General features: G+C 32.0%; 1 protein-coding gene and 1 long non-coding RNA gene across 4 annotated transcripts; both read left to right on the top strand.

Moving 5' to 3' along the window:
- The first annotated feature begins 3,225 nt into the window (after window positions 1-3,225).
- LOC120277117 (snRNA-activating protein complex subunit 4-like) lies at window positions 3,226-15,492 on the top strand. Of its 3 annotated transcripts, XR_005541467.1 has the most exons (15): window positions 3,226-3,944; window positions 5,078-5,277; window positions 5,442-5,603; window positions 6,417-6,731; window positions 7,719-7,874; window positions 7,953-8,102; window positions 8,230-8,427; window positions 8,524-8,562; window positions 8,720-8,902; window positions 9,028-9,198; window positions 9,666-9,845; window positions 9,941-9,965; window positions 11,392-11,516; window positions 11,698-11,767; window positions 15,376-15,492. XR_005541467.1 is itself a non-coding variant. In XM_039283862.1 (13 exons), the coding sequence occupies exons 1-13, from the start codon at window positions 3,300-3,302 to the stop codon at window positions 10,146-10,148; spliced, it is 2,427 nt and encodes an 808-aa protein (XP_039139796.1). In that variant the 5' UTR covers window positions 3,226-3,299; the 3' UTR covers window positions 10,149-10,517. The 3 variants fall into 3 exon arrangements, 2 of the variants coding, with proteins under 2 accessions (XP_039139796.1, XP_039139795.1); XM_039283862.1 differs by lacking the exons at window positions 11,392-11,516; window positions 11,698-11,767; window positions 15,376-15,492 and adding an exon at window positions 10,146-10,517; XM_039283861.1 differs by lacking the exons at window positions 11,392-11,516; window positions 11,698-11,767; window positions 15,376-15,492 and having other exon boundaries at window positions 9,941-10,517.
- A 1,752-nt stretch (window positions 15,493-17,244) lies between these two features.
- On the top strand, window positions 17,245-19,153 carry LOC120276830. The gene is made up of 3 exons (XR_005541374.1): window positions 17,245-17,548; window positions 18,444-18,663; window positions 18,784-19,153. It is a non-coding gene; the product is annotated as an uncharacterized LOC120276830 (long non-coding RNA).
- Window positions 19,154-23,374: the final 4,221 nt, after the last annotated feature.

The raw sequence follows: 23,374 nt of genomic DNA, 5'->3' as shown, positions 1-23,374 counted from the left end.
AGACCAAATGACCAATCTAATACTGAAAGAATTCACAGAAACTCTACCAAGTCTTGATGCAAGAAGTGAATATACACATTTACTCACTAACCTCATGTTTCCCCTGAGCATATCCATATATATGCTTTTTATGTACAAGATCACAAAGAAGGAATCTGGTGTCCTGTTTCATAGAAAACCCAAATTGTATATAAAAACACAAACTGGCTTTTCATTGATGAATTTTATTTACATCAAGAGTGCACTCATGCCCATTCCCTTATTTTCTTATATAAAAAAAAATACAAAAACTATAAAACTTTTTATAATGAATTCCCACTAATAACCCCAATACAATGAATTGATGAACTTCAATCCTTTACATGTACAGTGAAAAAAAAAATGGTCAAATTATGCTGATGAATCAAGCCCTCACAACCACAAACTCATAATGCTGGAGAGTGAAGACCATGAAAATAAGCCATTTATGAACAAATCCAATGCCTCCTTATGATAGATCCACTGCTGCACTGCAAACCAGCTTGTTATCATGGTATCTTAAGATTAGGTGAGCTAATCCCCATTCCTCTTTGCTATAAATAGAGAGAATGAGGGACATTTTCATTGCACCATTTCAGAGAAGAAGAATGAGGGTGAGAGAGAAAGTGGAAGGAAATAGTGGGAAGAAAAATTAGAGGGTTTGTGTTGCTTCTATTACAGGAGAGAATAAGTTATTGTTCTCCTTGTTAATAGAAAGCTTGTAACTCTTATTCTTTACTATAGTAAAATTCTTCTACTTTGCCCGTGGTTTTTACCATAACTTCAAGTATTTTTGCTGTGACTCTACTCTACCCAGTAATTTGTTTTTGGCGTTTGGTTCACAGTAATGATATATTACCATGGTAATGAGATTACCGTGGTAATGTGATCGGGAATCTTATATGTTTGGGAATGTTGTGGTAATGTGACATTACCATGTTTGGTTGAGAATTTATATTACTAGTAATCTTTCATTACCATGTTTGGTTAGTCATGATAATCACCTCATTAATATGTCAAATTTACCAAAATACCCTTACATATAAAATTTTAAAAAATATAATTTAAAATATTTAGATAAATAAATAATTAAACTATAATATTAAAAAAAATTCACATTTTTTTAAAATACCTTTGTATTTACCAAAATAACCCTACATATAAAATTTTGAAAAATATAATTAAAAGTATTTAGATAAATAAATGATTAAATTATAATATCAATAATTATTATTTTTTACAATTTTTAAAAATGCCTTTGTATTTACCAAAATATCCCTACATATAAAAATTTGAAAAACTTAATTTAAAGTATTTAGATAAATAAATAATTAAATTATAATATCAACAATCATTTTTTTACATTTTTTTTAAAATACTTTTGTATTTATCAAAATACCCCTACATATAAAAATTTGAAAAACTTAATTTAAAGTATCTAGATAAATAAATAATTAAATTATAATATCAAAAATTGTTTTTTTTATAATTTTTTAAAATACCTTTGAATTTAACAAAATACCCCTACGTATAAAATTTTGAAAAAAATATAATTTAAAGTATTTAGATAAATAAATAATTAAATTATAATATCAAAAATAATAAGGGAAAATAAAAACTAGGGACTTTAATAAGGAATTAGATTAAATGAGTGGGGGCATAAAAAAAAAACAGTACACATTACTACTAACTTGATAATTTGGATGGACACCTATTTTGGTGGTAATCATATTACCATCTTATTTGGTAATATTTCACTATTGAGAATCTCACATCACCATCAATATTACCATTACTATAGTAAACAAACATGGTAATCTGAACACATTATCACCAGATTCCTGGTAATGTTTTCACATTAATGTGAACCAAACGCCACCTAAGTGTGCTGTGTGAGTTTGATTTGGAGCTCATGATAGGTACTTTATATAACTAGAACAAGTATCATGAACATAGTGTGCTAGAGAGATGTAGAGCTAGAGAAAAAAATATTATAATTCACGGTAGAGTCATAGTTAAGGAAGAAGCAAAAATAAAGCTAGAGTTTTAGCTCTGGTACCAAGTTAATTGTTGAATATTCTTCACATAGATTAAACCAGTGTTTCAGACCAGGATCGAACCGAGCGCTTAGACCGGGTTGACCTAGACCCGGCCTTAAAACTGCTTCGGTTCAATATATAAAACCGGATTTTGATAAAACCGGGGTTGAACCAGCAACCCGGGCGATCGGATCGGTGACCCGGTGACTTGGCTGGGTCATCTACCCGGGTTTGCACCATTTTTTTTAATTCTTATTTTATTTTATAATATATTAATGTTTGGGGGTTATAATGTAAAATTATAAAACTAAGGAAGGGAGAGACCAATGGAATATTTTTATTTTGATTTTTTTTATGAATTTCTTAGTTGTGTATTTCCTTGTGAATATTTTTATGCTTCTCAATTAATTTTATATTAGTTTATTCTTATGTTATTTGGTGTATTTTTAATATGGTGTACTTCAATATTTATTTATATAAAATACTAGTTTAAATTTTTAAAAATCATGTTTTTATTTTTTATTCTTCAATATTTAATTTTTTTAATTATATATAACTAAAAATTATATTATTTTTTAAAAAAAATTATTGACCCCGGTTTGACCCCGATTCAACCCCGGTTCAACCCGGTTGAACCCCTTGACCCCTGACCCCTACCTTTCTCTGGGTCGATGTCCGATCCGGGTCTGAAAACCTTGGATTAAACAATGATTTACAAGGTGTTTATATAAATAATATTGTGTCTTATTTTAAAAAATACCATAAAATATAGCTAACGCAGACTACATCAATATTACTCACATATAATCTTGTAAAAATAAATTAAATAAAATTAGGATTTAAATTTATAAAAACAAAAAGGGTTTTTGATAATTCAATTCTCACTTTTTTGGTCTCTTTTAAATAACTTATCTTTTTTTAAAAAGATAGAATTAAAATAATCACAATGAATAATTCAATTCTCACTTGAATTCCAAATTATAACTCACTTATTCCACTGGAATTAAACCCAAATATTAAAACTTAACAAAAATAACAAAACCATATGGTAATTTTTTTTTTTACCTCAATAACCGTATTATATATGCAAAAATATATTTTAATGTGGGATCAATTCAACACTTCCTTCCCAAAAAAGTGCGCCAAGCTTGAAGCAAACCGTTCTTTCTTACTCTCTATATAAACATCTTCTTTCCATACATACTTCGCCAGGTTTCTCCAAAACCCTAGAAATCTCCGGCCATGGCGCCGTCATCGCCATCCTCCTCCTCCTCCTCCTCTAGCGATTGCGATGAGTCTCTTGCCGATGATCTCAATGACCTACGCCAAGCCCTCACCCTCACCGGTGCCGACGCCAACGCTTTCTCCGGTGCACCCTTGGTTTCCGATTCCGACTCTGATTCGGCTGATGAGGATATCGATCTCCTCCGTAATCTCCAGTCTCGCTTCTCATCCGCCCCCGCTGGGGATTCTTCTTCCCCTTTGAGCGACACTCTGGACTCGGAGGACGAGTCCGATGAGGATCTTGCTACCCTGCGCGCCATCCAGCGCCGGTTCTCCCAGTACGAGGCTTCTCAAGACCGGGAGGAAGGCAAGGAGGCTTCTTGGGATTCCCCCAGGTTGGATCTTCACTCTCGGTTTCCCAAGTCTTGTGAGTGTTTCGTGGAGGCGTTGAAGAAGAATCGGGCGTGCCAGAGGTTTATTAGGGAGAAGCTGATCGAGATTGAGGCCAAGATTGAGGAAAATAAGAACTTGAAAGAGAGGGTTAAGTGTTTGATGGAGTTTCAGATGGATTTGAGGAGGAAGACCGGGCACATTTTTGGGCAGCAGAAGGATGCTCGTGCCAGGTTGGTCTCCATGAGGATGACCGCTTCGATGTCAAAGAAGGTATGCATAATAACGCATGGAACTTTCTTTTTGTTTGGCCTATTTTTTTGGTTGAAAGAAGCTAGTTTGAACTAACTTGTTTATTCATAGTGAATTCGATTATTTAGCTATGCTTATTCTTGTATGTTCTTGTACGAGTATGTAGGCAGGTGTATCTTAACATGCATCTCTTGTGTAACCTGCCAAATAGTTTAATCTGCTCCTAGTGGCTATCTACTAAAATGCATATGATCAACAACTCAGTAGAATGCATTCTGGGTGTTGAAGTATGTGAAATATGTTAATATGTGGTGAAATTTTTTATGATTCTTTTTTCCTGTGCAATAAGAAATTCTCCTGTATGGTTGAAGAAACTAGGGGATTCAATTGCAAAGAGACAATCTTGGTTAATCATTTAGGGAAATTTAAGAAACATAGGAAGTGCATTTGGACCAAACTAATGCTGTTATTGACTTCATTAGATGATCTTCCTTGTGGAAAACTATTGATATAATTGTTGATATGTTTTCTTTGGAAAATTTTAAGTTCCTGGTTGACCTTAGTCTTTGCATTTGGGTTCTAGATCAAATAATCATCCACCTTTTATACATTTTAATGACATTTTTAACAAATTTCTTGAAGGCTTGACTATTTAATTTCAAGTTCTCTGCCTCACCAAGTTGTACCTTTTCTTCATCAAAATGAGATCTCTTATATTTAAGGAAAAGCAAGCTTTAAATGCAGTATTTAATTAATTACTCCTAAAACTCATGAGCCCCACCTTAGGTTTCAAAATTTTTAATCATTCATAAACATGATAATTTTTAAAACTTAATTAGAGTAACCATCTGAAGTTTTTGTAGTGACAGAAACACACAGATGTTTTGCTCTTGATTTTTCATGCTGCTACTATAAATTGTTCCATAATGCTTAACTTGTGGGGTATTGCTCTTATTATTTATTAATGTGATTCCACTGCCTTCATCATCACATCTTTATTAAACTTTGGAGATGCCTAAATATGAGTTTGCCTTTCCTGTTTAAAATGTCATTCTTACACTTGAATAGCTAATATGGTCCAATTGAGAGCATCTGGCAAAATAATATATTGCTTTGGATTGCATTGACTAGCTCATTGTTTCTGTTCATCGCAGAAAAATAGTAGAAAGATTCCTGTCCTTTGCCTTGGACCACCTGAAAACTCCAGTGTTTCTGATTATAAGCTGATACTAAGGAGATTTCCGTTCTCTACCAATAGACAAGCATGGTCAAACGAAGAGAGGGAAAAACTTGCAAAGGGAATAAGGCAACAATATCAAGAGCTGATGGTTTTGAGTTCAATGTCCTTGGACAGGTATTGCTTATTGTGAACCTACCAATCTTTTTCCTTTTTCTCAGGGATTTGCTAGGCATAGCTTAATGACCTGAAGGTTGCAAATAGCTCTGTGATTAAAAAAATTAAACTAGTCAGCTATTTATTTTATTTTCTAAATTGCACTATCCTAACTTTTTGTGCAGTGACTTTGATGGCTCTGCATACTCAAAGTTAATGTTTGCATTGTCAAGTAAAAATCTTGAAGTCACACCTGAAAAAATTAGATCTTTTCTACCTTCAGTAATTTGGGATCGGTTGGCTTCTATGTATCTCACAGGTCGTTCTGGTGCAGAATGTGAAGCTAGGTACTTCTCATTTTTTAACTACTATAAATTATTGTGTTTAGCAAGCCTTTCTTAATTCTCAAATAATTTTCGGTCTCGGACAGGGACAGCTTTTGTGTTATTTTTAATTATTTTGTCTATCATTCATTTTATGCTAGCATAGCACTTAATCATTATGAATGATGTATCATTTTTTTATTGATGCTGCAAGCTTGCAATGGTTATAGTTCATGTGGGCACTTAGATTTGTTTGCAGTCTTTTTCTTTCTTTCTTTTTTTTTTTAAGAAAAAAAGTTTTTGCAAGAATTAGATTATATTTCTTGCTTAATTTCAAACATCATTTAGTTTCTGATGGAAAATTTTATAGTTCTTTTGTGTGTATGTGTGTGTCTGTGTCTACATATTTCCTGGCATCTCTTTAGCAAAATGGCTAACTTGAGACATTATTTTGACCTGGTACTTTATGCAACAATGTCTCAAATTGTCTGCTATGCCACAATCTCGCATTATTATGAGATTTAACACAGCCTTAGCTCTACATACTAAACTGTTTGCCAGGCCTAAAGGTACAATTACATGTTGCATTAGTGCATGATCGATCTACGGCTGTAAAACAGGTTGCTGGAAATAGTCCAAGCACTTGAAATGATTTTTAATTGTAGTTTCATTCACATGGACATTTGTAGTGTACATTTTTAATTTATAGATATAATTTGTGTGTCATTATGAACATGCCATTTCATTTCATAATTTTTCCTTTTCCCTCATTTTCTTTCTTCATGTTCCTAATGATATTGTATGCGAGCAATTTTCTGCTTTTATCTATTCTTTCAGATGGTTGAATCATGAAGATCCATTGATCAATCACAATCCTTGGACAATATTGGAAGACAAGAAGCTTTTATTCATTGTGCAAGAAAGAGGGCTTTACAATTGGATTGACATTGCGATAACATTGGGAACACATAGAACACCTTTCCAGTGCTTGGCACGCTACCAGCGAAGTCTTAACCCGCATATATTGAAAAAGGATTGGACTGAAGAAGAAGATGCTATGCTTCGTGCGGCTGTAGAAAATCTTGGTGACAACAATTGGCAAATGGTATCTTCTAGTTTGGAAGGCCGTACAGGTCCTCAATGTTCAAACAGGTTGGTCCTGTACCATATCTATTATTTATTGCCCAAACACTATCACTGCAAGCATTGATACAAAAAAAAATTACCTGCATGGCTGCATGATTGGTCATATTTATTTTCGATGCAATTTTTATTCTAGAAATTGCATGTGACATTGAATTTGAAGGTGTTAGTATGCCCAGCTTATTGACAGCCCTAATTGTGATGGATTTTAATACCTTACCACGAATAGAGTTCTTTAATCATCTGTTTCTCTAAACTTGTATAATTCAGTATGACATTTCACAATAAGATCTTTAAGCTTCTGAGTGAAATTTTTTACTTGGTATATTATCCAAATTGCATGTGCATGTTTATTGATTTGGTGCATATCTGATGGGGAAGCAACTTATATATTCTTGGGGAATTTGCATTCGTGAAACATTGAATTCATCAACAAATAAACTCTTGTTAAAATATTTTATATTGCAATAATATCAAGCATTTTAACTCTTTTGTTGATGGGTTTGCCTGTCTGTCATGCAAAATGAAGTGAGAAGTATAAATTGATAAGCAGTCTTGTGAGGGATAGTTGACAAGAGAAGTATTAACTTAGTCTTGAGTCTGTCAATAAGCCAATTTGTTTCTGCTTCTTTAGGTTTGCTGCATATCATTGTATCCATGTGTTCAACTCCGATTTATTTTATAGCAACATAAGTGTTGCTCAGATTGCATATATGAAACCTTTAGCATGAATCAGAAATTCTTTTCTCCACTTATCCCTTTCCAATACCATCCAATCTCTTATATAACTTATGCCCATTGTTTCGTTTGACCTATATTCAGGTCCATTAGCTGTTCTTTTGCATTTGAGGCCAGTGCCTTATTGGCTTCTTTAACTGCCTAACCCCTCTATATTACTCCATATGTACTTTTAAAAGGTTCTTTTTTATCTTACAATTATTCATTTATTTTTAGCTCCTTTGGATAAACTCAATTTCATAACCACGTTTATTGTAGGTGGAGAAAATCAATTCTTCCAGACCGAAGGGTGGGAAGGTGGTCTATAGATGAAGACAAGCGGTTGAAGGTAGCAGTAATGCTTTTTGGGGCCAAAAACTGGAATAAAATAGCTCGTTTTGCCCCTGGACGGACACAAGTTCAATGCAGGGAAAGGTATAACTATTACAACTAGAGCTCACCAAGTGAACCACATAGTAATTTTATTTTATATTTTATTGCTTTTCATTGCAGATGGCTCAATTGTTTGGATCCATCCCTTAACCTGGAAGCTTGGATTGCAGAAGAGGATACCAAGTTGTTGGATGCAATAAATACGTATGGATATTGTTGGTCCAAGGTTGCAACTTGTGTGCCTCCGCGTACTGACAGTCAGTGCAGGAGGTAAGAAAACCAAACTCCCAGTCAAATCATTTATTCATATACACTTAAACTACCATGGTTTATATTTTATGTCATTTAATTTCTAGTTTGTATTAACTTCTAAATTTATTTTTTCTTGAATATCTAGGAGATGGAAGATTTTGCTACCACATGAAGTGCCATTACTACAAGCAGCTCGTCAAATTAAGCGGACTGCCCTTGTATCCAATTTTGTTGATCGTGAAAGTGAGCGACCTTCAATTGGGCCTAACGATTTCTGTCCAAGTGCAAATCCACCTATAGCTGAAAAAGAGAAGAGTGGAAGAACCAGGATGAAAAGACCAAGGTATGCTTGACATTTGTAGGTTTTTATTACCTTCACTTGAGTTAAATTGTCCATGGATTTATTTACCTGATAAAAATGACTCATTTAATTGAGCAGAGAGAAAACAAAGTCAAAGAAGCAACTTGAGGCTAATCGGTGAGCTGCTTGCCTTCACATATATCACTTTCCTTCTTGTGCCTGATGATGCAAAATCACATTAATATCCGTTTCTATTAAGCTTTCTGTGCAATGTATACTCCTATGAAAGATTTCTATTTTCTTGACTAATCTCTTTTCTGTACTACTGCCACAGCAATAATTTGTCCAAAAAGCGAAGACCAAAATCCAGAGAACCTGATCAAAATGTAATAGCAGATGGTACGATAAATTCTTCTGAGGACAATGCCCTTGCCATCTTACCTCTTATTCCTCTTTCAAAAGCTTTAAATACAGATGAAATGAGGGACATCAAAAGGCCAAGGAATAAAGCACCAAGGTATCATCCATTAGATGGCTCAATCTATTCTTTTCAATGAACTTGCTTGCCTTAAACATCGATTATTCAATTTTTATGCAGTATGTTTAACATCTTTTCATCATTTGTTTGATGCTTTATTGTAGTGATGGTTTGCCCAAGAAATTAAGAGCGAAATCTGGATCCCATCATGAAAATTTTGTTGCAGTTGATAATATTGCTGACAATGTTCTGACTGACTTCTCTCATGTGCATGTCAAAGATCCAAACACGGCAGAAAGTAGGCTCAGCGGGATAACAAGGAAAAAGTCATCAAGGTATCATTCGACAAATTCCTGAATTTATGCCATTCAATGAAGTTATACTTGCAATGTAAGATCCATCACTCTTTTTTTGTAAGGAGTGTATGTTCTAGAAATGCTTTTTAAGTTCATTATGTGTTCATCTGCTTCGCAAGGTCCAATATCTGCTATGTGTGCAAGATAATTAATCTAACATCCTGTTAAAATTGGATTTTTTCAGTCAAAATGCAAAAATGAGGTGTGAGCTATATCATGTTAAAACTGGTTTTTGCTGTAACCTTTTCCCTGGTATGAATTCAACATTTTTTTTTTTTTGGTGAATATGTATTTTGCAATATGAGCTTTAAAGTTTTAAGTAAAGCTCCTGATGTTTGTTATTTGCAGGAAGGGTTGTCCCTCATATGAAATTATGTGCATTATATCATTCTAGTTTTCATTGTTTTCTCTATTGTATATTTGACTTTTCATTCTCCAATAACTAGGGATACCCAACCTAAGAAAGCTAGGACTAAACCAGAAAGATCATTGGTTGGGGGTTCATCAGCAGGTGATGCAATAATATCTTCTGAAACTGTTGCTGCCGACCCATCTGCAGTTTTTAGAGTCACTTCTAATGGTGCTGCATCTTGTGCCCACAAAAGAAGAAGGAAAACTGTCTCTCGGTAACTTTGATGTTCACATTATATTCTGCTGTTGTTCTATCTTCAGCCAACTAAATATTTTCTTCTTACTTGTCATGTTGGCAATATCTTCTAAGGCCCCAGGATGGATCAAGAGCCAAGGTATTTTAAACTGCATCTTGGTAATTTTGGAACTTATTTTCTATTATCGCCTATATGATCATCGTTATTCTTTGAATCTTTTGTTTTCGTCCCACATGGTTATTTATAATAAGAACATATCTTCCATCTTGATTTGGAAAATTTCTGTTTCTTGCAATTCTTAATTTCTTTATTTTGCAGTGATGTTGCATACAGATGTCCTCAAAAAATTCAATTTTGAAAATATTGTTGGATGACAACGAACTACTTGTTAGTAGGATGAATTGTTCAGAGGGAGAAACATTTGCTTTGTGATATTTCACATGCAGCAATACTAAATTAGAAACCGATGCTGCAAGAAGATGAGCAAGAAATGAATTTTTTCAGTGTGGCAGAAGCAGACAGGTTTTAAGCATGTGAAGTTATACTTGGATTATATTTACTTTTGCTTCTTTTTGAGTGATTTTACTGGATAGATTTATTATATGGAGACTTGTCAAAAAAAAAAAGAAGATTTCTTCACAAGAAATATTAGTAAGTCATAAGGACAGTATTGGTTCTTTTGCGAGGATAGCCTTGGGAACTATTTTTCTGTGAAGGATATATATATGACAAAAATGTAGAGGGGTATAGAGAGTAGTGGGAAGAGACTGAAATCAGAGCTGGGTATTCATCAAGCTGTTGATGATGCTACTATTTTGCCTGGAGGTAGCTCTGCTGCGCTTACTGAAAAAATAAGTATCTTTGGGTGAAAAAGGCAAGGCAGTGTCCTTTCATCAGCTCAGGTTTCAACGATGGCTTAAAGACTTAAAAGAACAGAGCACCTCACAATTGGCCTATTTTGGGCCTAAAAGAAGTGGCTCTTTGAGAACTATCGAAGAATAAAGGTCTGCAAGCAGGACTTGGTAGCTACATTCTTCAGGTGAGATGGTGACTTGTTTCAGGCAATGGGAAGGTTGTTAGTTGTAATTCTCCTTGCTGTTGTAAGTTCTGGCACCAATCTGGTTGCCAGCCGAATTTGGCTTTGTGAGTAGAAAGGCAGGCAGGTCTTCCGGAATGCACAGATGGCCAAGAATTTGTGATCTCTGTGGGAATGGCCATTGGAACGGAGCGTTTTTGCCTAGTTTTCTACCATTGCTGAAGGGTGCATTTTGTTGTTACAATTGGATTAGAAATCAGTGCAAGGGGGTTTGTCTAATGACAGTAGATGATGTGTTTAGGGTTAAATTTTGGGTCATAGGTCTGATATATTATGCATATAGATACATATATATGTTTGGGGTTTATATATTTTGGCTGCGAATTGTGTTTAATATGTACATTGAACTTATATTGAGATAGTTTTGAAAGGTTTTTTGTCTAACGTTGATTGTGATAATTATTTCCTTTGGTGCCTTGATTTGATAAACATTTGTCAAATTTACTGTTATTCATTTTTCACTAGCAGGAAATGTAATCCGTATTCTTTGAAGAGTGAAATTGGGAATTGAGTTCTATTCACGCTCTGAGACGAATGGATTTACGAATTCAATACTGTTCCTTATTACATAATATCTCAGTACAACACCTCATGTGCGTTGGCTTCTATTTATTTATAATTGAATTTTCTGATAATTTGATATTATCTATACAATAGCTTTTATTTATATTTCTGATTATATATTGATAGGTCTCTATGTTCGTAAGGAATTGAATAAGAACATTACATTTCTAAGATTTCTATGTTAAGTTCATTATTTTCTTTTATGTGCAGCATGCCATCATTTTATTTGTAAGCCAATGACGGTCATCAATGCACAGCTTTTATGTTGTCCTTCCAGAAGGTTTGGAATTCTTATTTTTTTAATTTTGCAAATCTTTTTTTGGTATTTGTAGCATTATTCTGAATTTTATTAATTTTATAAAAAATAAAAATTTGAAAACGGCTGTTGTCGCACAGCTGTTTTTGCACAACCCGCTTTACACCATTTATTAGTTGGGTTACTAATAGAATTCATTTCAAAATTTGAATAAACTACTAATTTTTTTTCATAAAATATTTAATTATTAAATTAAATGAATATATTATTAATAAATTCAAAAACCCGGTGCCTATATAGTTTGAAAAGGACTAAAAGGCCCCTTTAACATTTAAAAGTTCCTTTATTTTTTTAACATAATGTTTTTAAAGTCACCCAAAAGAGCTCCCAATTAGTGACATAAATCCCCTACAATAAGGTTAGGCAGATCCATATGTATTGAAGTGGGGTCCAAGGACCCCATTTTTTTAAAAAAAAATTGTAATAAGTATTATATATATATATATAGAGAGAGAGAGAGAGAGAGGGGGATGGATTCCATCCTCTATGGAACATGGACGCCGTTGTGAGATTCGGCCATAACTTATTAAATAAAGTGAGCCCATTTTTTTAAAATAAAATTATAATAAAAGAGTGGGATCATGAATCCGTAGCCTTTTAAATTAATTAAATATATTAATGAGAAAGTCCAATTATTTCCCCTCATCTCCAAAATTTTACATTTGCCCTGGTTTTTCATAGGCGCTCCAAGTGACGATTTCTCCCACTATTAAAAAAATTAAACTATTTTGTTCTTGTTTTGATACAAAAGTAGTAATTCAGCCAAAAGCTTTTAGGTAGGTGATTTTTCACTTATTGATAGGATGATTTGCATCTATTGACTTAGATTGGATTATATTTTATGTACTTGTTCATTATTATTATTTTTTTGTGTGTTTTGTTTAGTTATTTATCACTGGAGCATCTATGGGATTTAAATATAATTAAATTTGTACTCATGTTTCGATGATTGCAATTACTAATTTAGTGTGTTTCATTCTGAAATTGTGAAGTGAAATTAAACCTTATTTCATGTAAGGAAAATCTGAGCGTTGAATAATTCTTGTGGGTAGAGAGTAATATTTTGATTTTGATTTTAATTTTGGTTTTTTTTTGTCATTATTAAATATTCTTACTGTTTGATTTGTTAATCAACACCAAACTTGCAATGCAAATATTTTTTTTTAAATGGTAAACATATATTACATATAGACCCCACTACATAAAATTCTTATATCTGCCACTGCCAACCCTCCATCAATTTTATGAAGTATAGCATAGTTCCAAGTAATAGAATAGAAGCCACTCTTATTACTACCTCTAGATCAAAAGAATTCCCTTGCGATCTTTGAAGTCTTGTTTAGCACAGTCACAAAAATTGCACAAGAGGAATACAAGTAATTAGGATGGATATGGACCAATTTGGCATCATAAGAAATAGGGGAGTGATTCCAAACTCTATTAGGCCTATCTATCAATTGGCACTGACTGACAGTACGTTTAGCAAAATTGATAAGAGCCCCTAATTATTTGAAAGGGTAGCTGACAGCTTAAATGTTCAGAATCCTGTAAATAACTTTAGAAATCTTCCCATTGCACCAAGAGGAACATAGAAGACTTGTTGGAATTGGGATTTTGGTCAATAAGTTTTTGATAGCTAGTAAGACACCTAACACATGCCTTGGCAACTTCTCTAGAAGCCCTAGTAACTATAATCAAATCATCAACATGAAAGAAAATGTTTGAAATTATTGGCAAACCTATTATTAAAACTAGGGATGTGGTTCAAATGTAAAGCTTGATCCATAAGAATTGAAAGATTCTCATAAGCTAAAATAAACAAATATGAAGAAAGGGGATGTCTTTGCAAAGCCTGGATTTAGAGATAGGGGTTACAATACCAATATTCTTGGACCAAAGTATAGAAATGCTACCAAACATCGCACTAGCAAGAACAGCTTCCCGCTCCCACATTTTTTGCAAACATGGAATAGAATTTTAAGCTCCTATCAACATCAGCACGAGTCTCCACAAGACAAGTAAAATGGGGTTGAAGATTAGAAAGATAATTTTTGATCCTTCCAACCTTATTAGGGTCATCAGCCCTATGCAATTCCAAGAATTTTTGAAGATTTCATAGAATTAAATTAAAAAGGTAAAGATTGTAACTATATTACCAATAGATGGTGCCCTCATTTAGTAAAGCTCTTACTTCACTCTTTCTTGTAGCATGAAGCAGTTCTGAAGGGCTCTCTTCTAATGAAAGCTTCAATCTTATTGTCATTTTGGTATTGCTCCAAGGTCATGTCATCATCTATATCAATTGGATTTTTTAGTGAATCATCTTCCTCCGCTTCATAAAGCCAACCAATTATTGAGAAAAAGAAATAGTTTTTAGATGACTAAGTTCTTTATTAATAACTTCTAATGTTTTAAGAGTTACCTGCCTTGGTGTCAAGGGATAAGTAGGTATAGTGGTGCATCAATTATGATGGCTTAATGACCCCTTAGGGATTTATTAACTCAGCAAGACATCACATGGGGCGATTAGAGTTCTACTATGTGCATGCCCAAAAGTTATTTCAGGAATTAAACAGAGGTAATAAATCTCTATTGCCATGCAACCTTAGAGAGGAGGGATACGACCTCTTCTCACATGGGACCTGTGAACATTAAATGAACAGTATTACTATAGTATTCATATAGTGTTCTACAATACATACACATTATTGTAACAGTATTGTTGACCTAAGGATTCAACTTTGGGTTTGCCATTCACCATTCTCATAACATTCCACTACATCAAGTAGTGGTTGTTGTCACTAATTTCAAATACTATAAAATTCCTTGAGTTTTAAATTCCTTGATTTTTAAATTTGAAAAGATAAACAACAAATTCCAGGTCATAAATTGTTGCTCCCATTCTTGTAGTGGCGGAGCCACATTGAAGAGAAGGGGATCCCATTCGCTTCTTCAATTAAATATTTTAATAATATATATATTTTTAAATATGAAAAAATTTTGAATTTTGTATTGTAAATGTAAAAAACATGTATATATCTATATTTTATAAGGTCTAATATGAAACTAAACATAAAATTTTTTTTAAGAGCATAAAATGATAAAATAATATAATTTTGTAGGTTTAATTTGAAAATAAACCTTTAAATTTATTGTCCTATTAATATCATCTCTTTCTTGGTCTGTTTTATTTTCCATAAAATTGTGAAGACTTAATAGAATTGGAAATCAATTCTAGTTGATTGCTTAGTAATAAATATTGAGAAAAATATATTTGATTGTGTAGATAATGAAATTATTCGTTGATTTCAAAGACGAAGATTCACTGAGTTTGTTCTTGTTAATCATATGTAGTACTTGACTTAAATTTGGTATAAAATTTCTAGTATAATTTAATTTCCCTAAGAAGGATTGGATTTGTTTCAAATTTTCTAATTTATCTGGCATTTCTAAAATACTAGATGCTACATGTTTTTGGAGATATTTCAATTTTTTCCAAGAAATTCTTCTACAATATCCTTTATTGGAAGTTAACTACTAGTTCATTCAACCTTGCCTCTTGGAAAAATCAGCTTATTGAAGGAGTCCAATTCAATCAGATTGACTTAATTGAGAATGGTCATGTAGCACGGATCATCATCACCGACCCTTCCCAGGTTAAGCTTCTCATGGGTTTTTCTTTAATTCTTCTTCTGACCATGTTACTAAAGGAGTTCTATCTTTCTTAGTTACTTTAATTTTTTCCTAAGGTTTAAAATATTTTTTAATATATTTGTAATAGAATTTTGAATTATCAGGAATTTAGTATTATCACAAACGGAATTTTTGGTTATTACCAACGGAATCTGGTATTACTACCAATCGAATTTCGTATTATCACCAACTGAATTGAGCACTTTTACCAAATGAATTGTTTACTATCACTGACGGAATTCTTGGATTATCACCAATGGAATTTTTGGATTATTATCAATGAAATTTGGTACTATCACCAATGGAATTTAACACTTTAACAAACGGATTTTTGTATCATTACCAATGGAATATTTTGGATTATCACCAACGAAATTATTTATTTTATCACCAACAGAATTTCGTATATCACCAACGAAAATTTCACTTTTACTAACAGAATTGTTTACCATCACCGACAGAATTCTTGAATTTTCACCAACTGAATTTCTTATTATCACCAACTTAATTTAACTCTTTTACCAATGGAATTTTTTATTATTACCAATGGAATTTAACACTTTTACCAACAAAATTTAATATTTTTACCATCGGAATTTTTTACCATCACCAACAGAATTTTTTATTATCACCAACGGAATTTTGCACTTTTACCAACAAAATTTTTATTATCACCAATGGAATTTGTAGATTATTACCAATGGATTTTTTTTTTATTATTGCCAATGGATTTTTCGATTATCACCAAAGGAATTTACTAATTTCACCAATGGAATTGTAAAAAATATAAATTTATTATCACCAAGAAATTTTATTTTTAATAATATTTAATTATATATAAAAATATAAATTAAATGTATTCATAAAAATTATAAATATTTGCACGAATTGTAAATATCTTTTGTAAATAAATTTAATTTAAAAAATATATGACAACATAATTTGTTGCACTCATATGTATTTGTTAATATTATTTTTACAATATTTTAAAAATATATACATTTGACCCAAGTTTAAAAAAGAAAAATACTATTTGAAAGTATATATACCTTGAACACGTATATTCCATTTTGTGAAAGTATATATTTAATATGAATGTAATAGTAATATAGTAATATATTATTTGAAATTTATATTTTTATTATTCATTTTAAAAATTTATTGATTGCTTTCTTTAATAATAAAATTTTCCAAATTTTACAAATATATTATTAGTTGCTTTCAAAATAACATCAATTTTAAAACTAAAATTTATTGATTGTTTTTAAAATAAAATAAATTTAAAGAAAATAATAAATGTATGGATTCCAAAAAAAAATTGACAAAATTTTAGTTTTTCAAAAAAAAAAATTTAAAAAGAACAAAGTATGACAAAAAAAGAATAAAATTGACAAATAATATTAAATTTGAAAAATAAAAACTGTCAATTATAAACACATTATATAAATATTGTTTATTTAATTGGTTTTTTATACCAATTTTAGTGAACTAGTTAATTGAAAAACAAAAGGCCTATAATTTTTGGACTCATCTATTTATGTTAATATTTATTTTATAATATTTGATAATATATATATATATATTCAATATTTAGAAAAAATTTGAACTTAACAACAACATATTATTTCAAATATAAATTTTTTATTATCTATTCTTCCAATATATATTAAAAATAAATATCAGTCAAACCCTCATTCTTCCAAAAAAAACCAAAGTAAAAAAATAATAATAAAAAAAAATAAAAAACCCAAAGTGAAAGACTCCAAGCCCTAATTCTTTCTAAGCCCTTCCCATTTTCCTCTCTTTCTAAGTGACAATGGCACCATCTTCATCTCTACCTCCCCTCCGGCGACCCCCTCACCAACCCTCCCACGAGCCCAACCTCCTCTCTAAACGCACCTCTTTCTAAGTGTCCAATGTATTTTTTTTCTAAGTACGCTGAATGGGACGCGAGAGATCTGGATCTTACTGCCAGATCCTAGTCTTTGCCAGCCCATCCTAGTGCCAAAGCTGCATCGAATGGCGGTGACATATACTGGCATATACTAGCTGGTTATCTTGCTCGAAGTCTTCTATATTTTATGACTGTTGTATTTTGTTACTACGCTAGTCTAGAGGTTGGGAGTATTGTGTTGTTATGTGTCTTATTATCCTGGTTGGGTTTTATTCTCTTCTCTATGTTGTACTGCTTATGAATGATGGTAGTATGCTAATTAACTCTGCATATGAGACCTCTTATCTTGTTTTGGGTGAATGTCTGGGTTCTTATACTAATTGATGTTAATTAAACTGAGTTATCTCTTGAAATTTATCATGATGGATATCATAGAACTGGAGCTATTCTATTGAATTATTGAAATATCTGTCGTTCTGTGATTTCCTAGACTTGACATCTTACTTGTAATAGATCAAACCCATAAGAAATGTAATAGCTCTCATTTGAGGTGAACCACTCCTGCAACATAAAATTTATTACTCTTTTCCATTATTATGTTTTAAAAGTTGCTCTGGATTGTATATAGGCAAAACCAAAGAAAGATTATTAAAAGTTGATCATAAAAATATTATTAATAAAAATAGGTTCTTGATATTTTAATAATTGTCTATCTATTTTAATTAGTGTTCACAATACAAAATTGTCCCTATATATATATATATATATATATATATATATCTAATGTATGTATGTATTAGTGAAAAAGGTTTGACCTAAGAGTTTTTGTTAGGTGTTATTCCTAGATAATAATATCATATTAAATGGCGCATTGAATCTAGATTTTTTTTTTCTTCCTAGTGCTCTATTTGTACTTCTTATCCAATGATGTTGTGGAAGTTTGCTTTTTTTTCTTCCCAGTGGTTTATATGTACTTTTATAGTTTGAATATATTGTCCTATTCTAATGTATTGAGTGTGTTGTTGGTAACCTTTGGTTTATATATTTTATTAGGAACAATTTGTATGGCCCATAGAAAAAACAAATGTAATGAAGGTTGGATAAGAGTTGATATCTGGGATCGTTTAATTGACAATGTTTGGAAAACTGAAACATGGAAAAATCGATCTCAAAAGTCCATGCAAAATAGGCAGGCACATAGAAAAAAATGGAAGTATTACGTACCATACATACTGGTGGATCGATTCCTTTTTTGCTTCATTCAAAGAGGATGGTATATATGATTTCTATTGCTTTTTAATTGTAGTTTTCAAGATTTAATATCTTTTTGACAAGTTTTACATTTTTTTTTAATTATATGTCCATGAGTTATTTATTCTATATTTATGTGTAGCAACACAATTAAATCGGAAGCCAACATATGGAGAAGTGTTTAATTCCCACAAGCATGAAAAGGGTCGTGGTGATTATGTTGACAGCAAGTTTAAATCCGTGAGTGTAAGTAAATTGGTTTCATAAGTATATACTAATTATTAATATACAATTTTTGTTTCTAATGCATTAATAATTCTTTCATTATCTTAAATCTACCACTCATAAGGATTTTATGTTTTTATAAAATCTTATACTTCTTCAATGAGCCAAAAATATGGTGTCAATGAATCTTGCCATCCTGAATTTGACCCGCAAGCTTGGTGTGATGCAATTGGAGGAATAGAGACTACGCGTAAACATGTGTATGGATTCAGGACCACGCCACGTGGGGAAAAAAAATTAATTTCTCCTCCCATTAGCATTGCGGAAGACTCCTATTCATCGACTTGTAATCCTCTAGTTGAAGCTCCACGTTCTTCCACCAAAGTTGATAATCTACGGGAAGAAGTAGCGGCTGTGAAGAATAAACTACAAAGCTTGGAGGATTCTCATAATGAAATCAAGACATTTTTGCGTCTTATTACTAAGATGTTAAATCCTATAACACTTGCTAGGAATGCTGGATTTTCTCAAATCGGAACGAATGACAAAGATTGTGAAGAAGAAACTACCGATGGTGAAGATTGAATGTTTGAGAGACTGATTCATAAAACTTGGGTGTTTTATTGGTAATTTTACATATGACTTCTCTTATGATGTTTTGTTGTTAAGTACGAATTTATTTTCTTATATGTTTTTGAATTTGATGAAACATTGAGAGTTTTTGTTTTAAACAATGTTGGACTTGTTTTTTTTAATGAATAAATAATTGTAGACATTATAAATAGTTTGTGAAATGACATTGGTAATATATATGTGCTACATGGAAATAAAGCAGAAAAAATGAATTAATAGAAAATAGTATCAAAGATGGAATTTTATGGATAATGAAAATAATTAGTGACAGAATTCCGTTGGTAATAAGCCTTCAGTGACGGAATTTTGTGGGTGGTAAACATTTTCAATGACGGAATTGCATTGGTGATGAAGATTATAAGTGACGGAATTCCATGAGTGATAAATATTTTCACTGATGGAATTCCGTGGGTGATAGACACTTTCAGTGACGGAATTCCGTTGGTGATAAACACTTTCACTGATGGATTTTCGTGAGTATAGAATACTTTTAGTGACAGAATATTCCCTCACTAATATTTCAACATCACCGACGGAATTATTTTTACCTACGGAATAGTATTAGCCAGTTCATTATAAGCAACATAGATTTCCGTCAATGAAAGTCATCACCCATGAAATTTGATCTTTTAGTGATAGAAATTTTTGTGCCTGATGCCTCTGTTTTCTTATAGTGATTTTCAAACGATGTCTAACATATTAATTAAGTGCTCAAGCAGAGATTAATGGATATAGCCATCAACGTTTAAGACCTAGTAATGGTTGGGGCATTATCAATATCCCAAAAAAAGGCTATATATTAAGATAATTTATGCTTCCATTAATGTGCTCCCACTATTGACGATTTTGAAATGGATTTGTTGTTGAGTGCATTGCGTTATTTATATTACATAGATGTTATTCTTTTTAATTGTTTTTATGTTGCATTTTTTTTGTTTAGATCCACATTGTCATTCCCTAAATCCAATCCAATATGCATGCCCAATGCATGACAAAAGCTGCATGCCTACAAGCAAAACCCATGAGTAAGCACGTAAGGCTTAACAAATTCATATTGAATGCAACAAAAATCTCAACTATAGGCCCAAACAAGATCCACTACTCAAAGTGCTATATATCTCATGATAAATCAAATTATCATCTCACAACTAAAATCTAAACAACTAAAAATTTAGGAATTAATCGTGACCATGTTACTAGTTGCTAGGTACCACTTTTCCTCTGAAAAATAAACAACAAAATTTTGTGATCCTGATAGCTTAGTAATTAAGTAGTAAATTAAAACAAACAAAAAAAAATTACTTGACACATGCATAATTTTCATTAACAAAATATATAAGAAAATATCAAGAAAATCTTATTTGTTAAAATAATATTCCCAGAATTGAAATTAAAAATTTACAAAAAATAAATTGTAAAATAATTATACAATTCACATCAAATTAAACAATCGTAAACATTTATATGCCTCCCAAATTCTGATGGCCATAATATCAAAGTCAATTACTATTTCACCAAAAGGCAGTGCAAAATTATATTTATTTTCATATGTTCATGTTGGCATGATCAAGAACATATATTATTTGGAGAATAAATATAATCAAAATAGTTTTTCATGGGAGAAGTCAAACAATTCAACCATAATAAATTGTCGAGTCAGTCTCAGAGAACTAGAAGAGTCAGTCTCAAAGAACTAGAATTATTTTAGTTTTCACATAAGCAGATAGAGAGATAAACAAAAAGATATTTTCCAATTAGGTAATATGAACATAATTGCATTATTCGGAAAATAAATAATCATTACTTATCTGCACAAAATGAATAGATAATGAAATAAAAAGTAAATAAATAATTAACAAAGTAATTAAGTAATAAATAAATAAATAATTTTTAACTGAATTTCTTAGAAGGTCCTAATATAAAAGGCAAATACTTTTAATATTCATATACTCTATCAAATTTACAAAAATAAATAAATAAAAAATAAAAAACACTTCTAAAATATTAAAAACCTATAACCCGGCCCAAAATGTTAAAACTCAACGGACCAAAACAAACAAATAAATAAATAGAACAAATTAATATATATACACACACATGCATATACATGCTTATGTATACATAAAGAAATAGTTTCAAGATAAATTCATAAAATCGCCACCAAAGAAATACCTCAAATAGAAAGAAATCCCAACAATATATATTTTTCCCAAAATAGCTATTCAATGGTTGAAAATAACAATGCTCTCCAAATTACTAACATAAACAAATCATTGAAAAAAAAATATGCACGAGTCCCAAAAGGAACAAATCAATAATACTCTTTCAGAAGTTATCCAATGGTCAAAATTAATAACAAGTCAACAATCTATTTTAATTAAACTATACACAAATTTTAGAATAACAAATCAATAACGAATTATAGTTCTTACAATCAAACATAAAAGCTTATTAGTTATTATCAAGAGAGAAAGATCACTTTATTCGAGAGTATGTTATTCAATTTGCTAGCTGAGCATGAAGATTATGTTGGTGATGATTGGAAAGTCTACGTGGATGGAAGCTAAAGTGAACAATGACGTGGAGCATTGGATAAGTCTCATTGACTTCATCTGCAAGTCGTTGAGTAGTTCCTAGAATAATGGAATGTTAATATTGTACTTTGAAGCATGTGGTTGATTGTTATAAAAGTGGAGTTATAGCATACAGTTTCATATGAGAAATTATAATAATATCTATCTCAGTTGTGTTTTGACTTGGCTTTTGCATGATTAATATTGTTCTCTCACTAGCTTTCTCTCATATAAACTTCTCCAAGAAAGTGGTATCCGAGCATGGTTCTACAGCAGCATACATCATGGAAGTTAATGGCAATGCCGTGAGCATATCACAGCCTTTGTTGCCAATCTTCAAAGGAGACAATTATGAGTATTGGAGCTTGAAGATGAAGACGCTTTTCTGATCAAAAGATCTTTGGGATCTTGTTGAACATGGCTATGTGGATTTTGATGGAGAGCAATGGGTTAGAGAAAACAGAAAACGGGATTCAAAGGCCCTTTTCTGTATACAACAGGCTATGTATGAGAATATATTCTCAAGAATTGCAGCTGCTACAACTTCTAAGCAAGCATGGAGTATTTTGCAAGTTGAATTTCAAGGGTCTTCCCAAGGTGATGATGGTCAAGTTACAAACCTTAAAGCAAGAGTTTGAAATCTCCAACATGAAGAGTAATGAGTCTGTTTAGATTTATGTATCTTAGGTGGTTAGCATCCTCAATCAAATGCGGGTGTATGGAGATGAAATTATAGATCAAACGGTGGTGGCCAAAATTCTAAGGAGTTTGACGTCGAAGTTTGATCATGTCGTGGCAGCAATTGAAGAATCTAAAGATCTCACAACTCTCACGATTGATGAGTTGAGTGGTTCTCTATAGGCACATGAAGCAAGACTGAATAGGATGGTGGAGAAAAGTGAAGAAACAGTGCTGCAAGTGAAGGTGAAGTCATCAACTACCAAGGAAGGAGAGAAAGCTACATTTAGAGGCCGAGGCAGGGGTCATTATAAAGGACGAAGCCGAGGTTGTGGCAGAGGACAAAGTGCTGAACAAAGGCAGCTCACCAACAACAATGCTCACAGAAGATATAAATCCAATATTCAATGCCATCATTGTCGCAAATATGGCATATGAAAGAAGAATGTTGGCTAAAAGACAAAGGCATCAATATTGTTGATGAGCCTAATGTAAGTACTCTCTTTATGGTTTATTGTGACACTCATAATGTTGCAGAGAGTTTGTGGTTGGTCAATAGTGGTTGTTCGAACCGCATGATTGGCATGAAGAAGCTGTCTAGGGAGCTGGATGAAACCTACAAGA

This window comes from Dioscorea cayenensis, chromosome 15, assembly GCF_009730915.1.
Source record: "Dioscorea cayenensis subsp. rotundata cultivar TDr96_F1 chromosome 15, TDr96_F1_v2_PseudoChromosome.rev07_lg8_w22 25.fasta, whole genome shotgun sequence".
In the NCBI taxonomy this organism is placed as follows: Eukaryota; Viridiplantae; Streptophyta; class Magnoliopsida; order Dioscoreales; family Dioscoreaceae; genus Dioscorea; species Dioscorea cayenensis.
This window is presented reverse-complemented; position numbering and strand designations above follow the sequence as displayed.

Coding starts and splice junctions, on each gene's coding strand:
- LOC120277117 (XM_039283861.1), top strand. CDS start 3,300: ATGGCGCCGTCATCGCCATCCTCCTCCTCCTCCTCCTCTAGCGATTGC. Junction 8,428..8,523: donor ACCAGGATGAAAAGACCAAG/GTATGCTTGACA, acceptor TTAATTGAGCAG/AGAGAAAACAAAGTCAAAGA. Junction 8,903..9,027: donor CCAAGGAATAAAGCACCAAG/GTATCATCCATT, acceptor GCTTTATTGTAG/TGATGGTTTGCCCAAGAAAT.